Source organism: Cryptomeria japonica, chromosome 4 (genome assembly GCF_030272615.1).
Source record: "Cryptomeria japonica chromosome 4, Sugi_1.0, whole genome shotgun sequence".
In the NCBI taxonomy this organism is placed as follows: Eukaryota; Viridiplantae; Streptophyta; class Pinopsida; order Cupressales; family Cupressaceae; genus Cryptomeria; species Cryptomeria japonica.
The window spans coordinates 126,809,114-126,819,041 of NC_081408.1; the positions used below are offsets into that span (position 1 = coordinate 126,809,114).

A 9,928-nucleotide genomic window follows, 5' to 3' on the forward strand; every position below is an offset into this window, starting at 1 on the left:
GGACTTGGCGAGAGATATCAGGGTTAGCAGAGATATGTGGGGTGCCATGGTCCTTCTCTCTATCTACCAAATCACTCACTATGGGAATGGAAAAAAGGTTGAGTTTACACCTGATTTAGTTGTGATAAAGGATCTTGATAATGATGCCTTGGTAGCAATGGGACAAGTCAATGACAACTCAAGGATTTATTCATTCTCCTACTTTGTGCCAAGTTCTCCTTTTAGGGCCTTGCTTATTCATTCAAATTCAGAAAGTAAGCTATGGCATGAGCAGTTTGGTCACCTCAACTACTGCTATCTTCAATAGCTCAGCACTAAAGACATGGTCACAGGTCTACCTTGAATCATTTTTTTGAGGGTGTATGTTCAGGTTGTTCCATGGGAAAGAATCCCAAGGAGAAGTTTGATAAGGGGAAAGCTTGGAGAGCTTTGGAAGTTCTTCAACTTGTTCACAATGATGTAGTAGGTCCATCTCCATAACCTTCATTGATGACTACTCCTATTTCACTTGGGTCTACTTTCTTATTCATAAGAGTGAAGTATTTGACAGATTTAAGGACTTCAAGACTCATGTGGACAAGGAATCTGAGAAAGTGGTCAATATTATTCATATAGATAATGGAAGGGAATATGTGAAAATAAGACTTGAGGATTTTTGTACATTTGAGGGGATTGATCTTTAGCATTCTATTGCATGCACTCCACAACAAAATGGAGTTGCAGAATGCAAGAATAGAACTCCCAAAGAAATGGCTAGTTGTACGATACATGCACGTTCTCTTGATCATGGGTTTTGGGTAGAGGCTATCAGTTGTGCCACACACATTCATAATCGGGTTCCTCAAAAATCTTTGTAAGGTATTACTCCTTTTGAGGCTTGGGTTGGTAGGAAATTGATTGTGAGACATTTTAGAGTCTTTGGGTGTCCAGCATGGGCTCACATACCTCCGCAGAAATGCAAGGAATTGGAACCTTAGAGTAGGCCTTGTATTTTTTTTGGATATCCTAAGGGTGTTAAGGCATATAGATTGATGGATCCTGAGACACATGAGGTGTTTATTGAGAGGATTCTTCACTTTGAGGAAAGATTTCCTAGCTTATCCTCTATACCTCCTCCACCTTCATCCATTGTGGATAATGATGCCAGTGATTCAGATGATGAGACTCCTTCAACTCCGACTCACAAGGTTACACCTCTACTAGGTCAATTTTTAGTTGAGGAACCTAATTCTCCACCTTCACCTCCACCTCATTGGGCTCAGTAGACACTTGAGTCAGTGGGTTCTCTTGTTGGGGATCCTTCAAATACATAGAGGAATTGATCACAACATCAGGATCTCCCGCATGCATTCATTGCTACTGCTTGAGATCCGTAGACATTTCGATAAGCATCAGGGGTTCCTAAGTAGGACCAATCTATGGAGGAAGAGTATAGTTCCTTGATGAGGAACAACACATGGGAGTTAGTTTCTCTCCCTAAGGGGAGAAAGATGGTTTGATGTAAGTGGATCTATTAGACCAAGTTTGAAGTGGACGGTAGTGTGGATAAGTATAAGGCTCAACTTGTTGCAAAAGGTTTCTCTCAGGTTCCAGGTGTTGACTATATTGATACCTTTGCACCCGTAACCAATATGAACTCCATTCGCTTGACACTTTCTATTGTTGCAACTCATGGTTGGGTTGTACATTAGATGTTTGTGAAGAGTGCTTTTCTTCATGGGGATCTTTATGAGGAGATTTATATGGAGAAGCCATAGGGTATCATCCAAGATTCTTCCTTGGTTTGCAAACTAAGGAAATCTGTCTATGGCCTTAAGAAGGCCCCTAGGGCTTGGTATTCCAAGATGGATTCCTTTCTTCTCTCAGGAGGGTTCACTAGGTGTGAATCCAATCCGAATGTCTATATTTTAAAACAGGTTGACTTGCACTCGATACTTGTGCTCTATAAGGATGATTTGGTCATTACAAGGAGAACCACATCCATCATTAGTAGTGTCAAATATATTTTGCATGATAGATTCACTATGACCGACTTGGGTCGTTTGCACTACTTTCTCAGGATAGAGATTTCACAGTCATCTTCTGGGATCACTCTTTTGCAACCCAAGTATTCTCTTCATCTTCTTGCACGCTTTCATATGGATGATTGTAAGAATGCACTGACTCCCTTTCTTTCAAGAGTCAAGCTTGAGGTTCGATGTTCGTCTCAACCACTTGAAGCCACATTGTATCGTCAGCTTGTGGGTAGTCTCATTTACTTGACTCACACACGCCTTGATATTTCATTTGCGGTTGACATGGTCTCTCTCTTCATGCAGGAACCACATGAGCTTCATTGGAAAGCCACCAAATGCATCCTTCATTACATCTAGGGTACACATCACTGTGGGATACACTATGTAGTAGGCATAAAACTTTTCTTGGTTGGTTACATGGACTCCAATTGGGCTAGCGATCTTGATGATCGTAAGTCTACTTTAGGTTACAGCTTTCACCTTTGTTTGGGCCCCATTTGTTGATGGAGCAAGAAGCATGCTATTTCTCTCTCTTTGACTGAGGCTGAGTATCGAGCAGTTATTAACATAGTGACTGAGACCATTTATCTTTAGCAAATTCTCACAATGTTTGGGTTCACCAGTACATGGACTATAGTTCTACATTGTGACAATCTGAGTGTTATTGCAATATTGAAGAACCCGGTCCAACATTAGTGGACCAAAAACATCTAGATCCATATGCACTACATCTAAGAGATGATTCAGGAGCAGGTCATTGATTTGTAATATTCTCCTATAGCGGTGTAGGTTGCTAACATCTTTAACAAATCTTTCACCAAGAGTAAGTTCTAGTAGTTGCGAGCTCTCTTGGGGGTGCAGGATGTCTCATTAGGGGGGATTGCCTGACTTCTCCTTCCTCTCTTATGGGTGGGAATTTTTCATCTTTGAGGTTTTGTCCTTCTTCTTTGAGAGTCTTTTGTACATTCATCTCTCTTTTGGGGGGAGTTTTTTCCCACTAGATTTTCTCCCTTTCTCTATTTGTGAGAGATTTCATTGCATAGTTTTTCTTGTATTTGCATATTGTACATGGGTACCTATCATGGCCTAGTAGTCAAGACCCATCTTGCATTGTTGACTTGAGTCTTCATTCCCCTAAGTTGCACTTAAGGGGGGGTGTTGGTGTAAATAATCATGGATATTATTACACTTTACTTAAGTTAACGTAGGATAATGCATCTCTTCGTAGTTTGGATATGAGATACTTGGGGAAGTGTGCACATAGGGATATAGCTTGTAGGATAAATTCCACCTTTTATGGTCTTATTTTGCTGTTACACTCCAAATTCAATGGGGCATCCACCTCTTGTGGAATATTATATTATTTCTCCCACCTACCTCTAGTATTTCTTACCTACCCTTATTTCTCATTGAGCCACCTATCATGATTGTGTGCTCGTATATCCATATGGCCTTGCCTATATAAGAAGGCTCATATTCATTGTATTTGTTAAGCTATTTGATCATTGTATATTGATGAGAATACAATTTGTTCTTGTCATTCTATTATCTCCCTTTATGTTTTTCATTGTGCCCTTGATCTTGGAAAAATCTCACAATTCAACATGAGATCGATCTCCTTATCATTCCTTTTTATCACTCCAGTTGCAGCCTCCTTATTGCTCCATAGTCTCCTTATCCCTCTACTACCTTTATCTCTCCATATTACTCCATATACCTCCCACTCCTTATCACTCCAATATTTCTTCTACTCCATCTCCTTATCACTCCACTTGATCTCCTTATCGTGCTCCATTTTTTTCCTCTAACCTAACAGCCATCCAGTTGATCTCCTTATCTCTCCTTTACTAGCCATCTGCAACACTAACCCTCGTAGAACTTTGTGAAATGTGTATGCCTTCTATTCTGCAAGAACATGCTCCTTTAGGTCACCCTTCTGTCTGTCTCCTTCCATTATACAACACATTGTCATGACCTCATCAATAACATCATCTAGAGTGTTTAATGTCTCAAAGCAGAAACTATAGGCCAAGGGGCTCGAGGGAGATTCAAACCTAAGGCCTCCTACACATGAGGTGTGTATCTTTGCCACTGCATCACGAGGACAACCCCGATATATATTATATATTAATATTATTAATTATATTATTATTAGTAATACATATAAATATTTATATATATTAAACAAAAATTTATAATGTACATTAATATTAAATATTATATATAATTATATAAGAGATTATAATATATTATATATTATTGTGTAACAAATTAATTATCAAAATATATAATTGAAATAACAAATTATTTATAATAAATAAACTAAAAAACAATTAAAAAGCACACAAAGGTAATGGATATCAGTTAGCATTAGATATTTGATACTAACCGATATAAATTACTAACTATTATTTGTTGATGATGGATATTTATTAGTAATAGATATCTATTTTCTCTAATAGAAAACTAAATCTGTGGTAATTTCCTTGAAATTTCTTTGGGATTTGGCTTGGACGTTCCAAGCCTAGAAATTCAACAAAAAAAAAATGTTTTCAAGTGTAACAGTGAGGAATAGGAGGTTAGAGATAAGATTCACAAGTTTATACAAACAAGGAATCTATTTTAGTCCCTTCTCCTTATTGCATTCGAAAGGAGAATGATCCACTAGGCTCAAGATGATTCAAGAACAAAGTGGGTAAAATGATCCTTGATTGTTGATTTAAAATGTAATAATGCAAATGATAGATGAATAAATGCAAATTAGGATGAGGAATAGACACTTTTCTATGTGTACAGGACTTTAATGGACTAATAAATCAATTCCATAAAAGTATGTAGTAATACAAGCTTGTTCCCAAGTGAAAATTTTGTAAACTATAAAGGTTCACAATATTGTAGTTTCAACCACAATGTGTGAGTTTAAATCTCTCCTCATAGAGGGGATGTTGTCTTCATATTGCTTGTTATCAATTATCTCTTTATTAGGATATAAAACTAAATTAGTGACTTGGATGTTACCTTCACCAATTTGTTTTATTTCAAGATTGATGTTCCCTTTATTCTCTTGTTTCAAAATAAGTTCTTCTTTTAAGACTTACAACTATGAATGGTAATATAAATGATGGGGTTGTGTTTGGGATCCTACCTAAGTCAGACCCTCGTCTTGGTATTTCCATCTCCACAGACAACCCAGATAAAAGCCACAGGGAATATAAATGATGGAGAGAATTGGAAAACAATGAAAGACAAAGGATGATAATGTGCAAAATGAAAGGAGAAAAAGAATAAGTAAACTCTCCTTTCCAAGATTCTTGTGAGCATGATGTCATGAGCTATTCATAATACTGCAACAATGATAGACTTCACAAGAAAGACTGTGAATGTGGTTCAAATAGATTGCCAAGAGCTCCAACATACAACAAGTATTATCCAAAATGCAAAAAGGTCCCAAAAATGCCTTCAAATGGGAAAGATATAGGCCCTCAAAGGAAAACTGACGTTGGTGGGAGCATGTAGAGGTGTTATGATCCCTTCTAGGAATATGCATGATGCTCAAATAGCAACTTATGAACTGTCAGATTCGCTAGATGCTAGTGCACCATGCTCTACTCCCCGAAGGTGACAGGTTGGCGGAGTTGGTAGAGACTAGTTTGGAGGTGATGAGGCAATCCTAGGTGGACTAAAGGACAAATGTGACAATGCCAAACCTTCGATGACATGGAGGAAGACACAATTTGTCGCATTGAATGACAATGAGCCACCCCTATTTGTAAACACCATATAACTAGTTATATTATCCTCAAAGTTAACACTCTCTATGGTGTTTCCCATTTGGGTTTTCCACATATAAATTCCTGTGTTTCTTTTGTGGTTGTTTTCTTCATGTTTATTCTACATTTATTATTTTATTGTTTAAAGCTATGAGATTTCTACAATCCATGTTATATTCTTATGATTTTTTTTGGATTCGATTGTGTGTATTTTTTTTCCCATTGATGTTTCGAATCACACTCTATGATTCATCATCTTTCACATCTTTTGAAATCTTTTCATCGTGATGATGAATCACGAAGTGTGATTTGAAACATCGATGGGAAAAAAAAAAAACACACAATCGAATCCAAAAAATTTCATAAGAATATTTTATAGTTGTTAAGTATGCTTGATGAAGTTTGATATTTATGCAGAAGAGAAATGTTTGGTAAAATTTTTTATATCCGTGGGAATATTGATTCACTCCCTCTCTTAGTATTCGGGACCTTTCAATCTAGTCAACAATAAATCCTATAAAAAAAGTTGCTTGGGAACTTAGGGATGCATGATAGTCATTCTAGGAGCTAGAACTCATAATCCTATTGAATTCAAAATGGGCACTATTCCTCCCATCCATCAACTTGATGGAGGTATATATTTTTATGCATTAATATGGCCCTTTGTAGGAATTTAGTAGCTAAATAAATGATTGCCATACTTAGCATAGTAACGAAGGCTTCATTAACTATAATGATATTCCTATAAAAAAAAATGTCCTGGTGCTACTGATGGGTCAAAATTAGCCAATGGTATAGCGAAAAATGGATTCTCTATTAACCTTCGTAGAGACTTTGAGTAGTTGGCATGAGGGATCATCACCCTTTATTATTAAATACTCTTCAAAGGTTACAAGGGGCCACTACAAATATCAACCTATTCACATGACCACTAGTGTATTATCATGTAAACTAGTTAAACTAACAAGGATAATAAAATGTGAGACCCTACCATGTGTATCACTTGAAGATTAATGGTTTTGTAAGATATTCAATTTCACATGCCTTGATAAGGAGTGGGACTTGCAGTATATTGACCTAACAATATCAACCAATGATGTAATATCATGAATAGTCACTTCAACAAATCCTCAAACCATACATGGTCCATTGATTTGGAAGATCATCAAAGGACATAAGGAGATTGAGACCTTTATTAAATTATTTTGAATTCCATAAAAAATGAAAGATTTCTTGCGTTGTTAACCATTGAAGAGAGACAAACAATACTAATACTTTAAAACCAAACAATGTGGTAAAATAAAAGGGGAGACTTGAAACCAAGTAGGATCAAATGAAGAAGATAATGACCTAAAAGCTGGTTCAATAGAGAGAATAGGTCTACACTATTAATTAATGCACACTTAAATATTTAAATTTGAGTTTAAATAAAACTCATCTAAACTAAAAAAAATAAAAGAGGAGTAGATAGATTCAAAGATTTGAAAGTAAACAATAGAAGATAAAAATGATGCCAAGTTCATAAAAATAAAAATGATGCCAAGTTCATAAAAAGTGATCATGAAATAACATTATATATTAACCATATGCAATCTGAATTACACATGTTTTTATTATTATATATTATATTGTGTCCTTCCATTTATAACTTTTAATAAGTCATTCAAAATTTTAATCTATGATCAACATATTCATTACACCTCCCTAAAAATATACTATGTTTAAATTATAATGATAATAAAATTAATGTTACAACAAAATACAACATTTTTTAAGAAACCCAAATAATTTATTTTAAATATATTAAAAAACTAAAACCCATTAAGTAGTTGATAATATCAAACTGATTAAAACATATAATACTACCATATACCTAAAGTAGTAACTAATAATGCCTTAATGCATAGCATGACGTACATAACGTAGACTTCAATGGTAAGATCTAATAGATGATGCGAGAAGCACTAGTATATATGATGTGGGAGACGTGGCTTGGGTATTGCATTCAACTTTGCAGCCTTCTTTAAAGAAAGTACACAGTCGTCGCGCATGTCCAAATCTTCACACTTGATTCCATCCGGAAGTATCCATTCAAACGAATGAAGTAAAGAAGCCACAGTGAAATGAACCATGCGGCTTCCCAATGGAAGCCCCAGACAAATTCTTCTTCCCGCTCCGAATGGAATTAGCTCAAAGTTTTGCCCTCCGTATTCTATCTTGCTATTCTCCACCTCCAAAAATCTCTCCGGCATAAATTCCAAAGCATTCTTCCAGACAGAAGGGTCCCTCCCAATAGCCCAAGCGTTCACCATCACCTGGCTATGTTTGGGTATCACAAATCCCCCAATCTCACTGGAGCTTTCGGCTTTGTTAGGAACCAGAAGAGGACCAGATGGGTACAATCGGAGTATTTCCTTCACAGCCGCATGGAGATAAGGCAGACGATCTATGTCAGATTCTTCCACTTTCCGGTTGCAACCAACCACTTCATCCAGTTCTTGTCGGAGCCTCTTTAATTTCTCTGGGTTGCGAATGAGTTCTGCCATGGCCCATTCTATTGATATAGTGCTCGACTCAGTACCGGCTACAAACAGTTCCTGAAACAAGAGAGCACATTTAGAGATTGTGTAAAGTAACAGAATTTGATAAACCTTTATTTTGTAAATCTTGTTTTCAGTACAAGGTACTCACAGATATGAAGGCTCGAATACCAATGACGGTGAAATCTTCAGTTCTGAAATCCAGCAGAACATCCAGAAAGTCCTTCTCGGAGTTGTCACGTTCAGCGCTTAGCCTCCTCTGTATGAACATATCGCAGAAGTCATACATGGCCTTCAAATGCGTGGTCATATCACGGGACACGCCCTGGGGATCGAGGAACCGGAGAAAAGGAAAACCGTCCACCAAATTGAACTTTCCCGAGACCTCCATCATATCCGAGATGGTATCTTTGATCCCCGCAGAAGAAGATGGATTGTGCGGATCGAAGAGGCTTGTGCTGAAGAACATGTTGCCCAACACATTCAGAGTCGTACAGAACATCATCTTCCCGATATCCACAACGTTTCCCTTCTCCTCGAAAATCAGTCGAATCATGCCAAATATTTGGTCTCTTCTGAGGTGTTGCAGAGCGTCAAGCTTTTGGGTGCTGAAAAGCTCAACAGTTGCAATGCATCGAAGATGGCGCCAGTAAGGTCCGTATTCGCCAAAAACTAGCGAGTACTTGTTGTGGGAAAGGGTTTTGAATGCTTCTATCACCATCCGCCCAGCAAAGACATTGTCATGCGTTTTGAGGACTTCTTTGGCCATTGCAGGAGAGGATACTAGCACTATAGTTTTCATGCCCAGATGGAGAGTCATGAGTGGGCCGTATTGCAGAGAAAGGGCATGCAGAGATTCGTGTGGCCTTTTCCCCAGCTGGAAGATTTTTCCCACAATAGGCCAAGCATGAGGTCCGGGGGGAAGAGAAAGCCTTGCCCTTGTACTCTCCCTTCTCCATAGAAAGAAGAGTACTAAGAATGAACCAACAGTGGGAAGGAGCAGAGGATACCAAGAAAGCAGTGGAGAATCCATATCAACTGCAAACAAGGCTATCTTTGCTTGGTTTGGGTTTCCAGTGGAGTATGCACTGTATTTTATAGAGTGCAACGTTGGGAGTGGGCTCCATATGACTAGGCAGTATGATGTGATTTAGGGTAAGAGCAAATTTTAAACAAATGACGTCGTTTATGTTGAGAGCATGTTTTGAATGGAATCTTTGGAAAATGGTGAGATAATATTATTATAAAATGTTAGTACTAATGTTAAAATGTTGAAAATTTCATGCTATTTACAACCGGCTCGTCCATTGAAAGATATCGATGTACCTTCACATACTTTTATTAGCTGAATATCGTTTATATTTTGTATCTGCATGTATCATTGCCGACGCGATCTTTTCTGGTTTTGGATGTATCTGATGTTGTTGGTGGTTCCAACATTTTATATTGGATTTAGTTTGTACTTGTTTATATTAATTTAATAGGTTGGAAAACATAAGTCAAAGCAATCAAATTATATGATATTGAATTCATTTAATTTCTACAGCTCATAATGTTAGCTTTTTTCATTTTTGATTTTAAGCTATGTAATAATTTTTATCAT

General features: G+C 37.1%; 1 protein-coding gene across 1 annotated transcript in view; it reads right to left on the minus strand.

The window, feature by feature from the left end:
- Positions 1-9,358, minus strand: part of LOC131074154 (cytochrome P450 76T24-like) — a 96,020-nt gene extending 86,662 nt beyond the window's left edge. The window contains exons 1-2 of the mRNA XM_059218899.1: positions 8,477-9,358; positions 7,773-8,382 (exon numbers count right to left, since the gene is read on the minus strand). Of these exons, the coding sequence (XP_059074882.1) occupies positions 7,773-8,382; positions 8,477-9,358 (1,492 nt within the window). The remainder of the gene's footprint in view (positions 1-7,772; positions 8,383-8,476) is intronic.
- Positions 9,359-9,928: the final 570 nt, after the last annotated feature.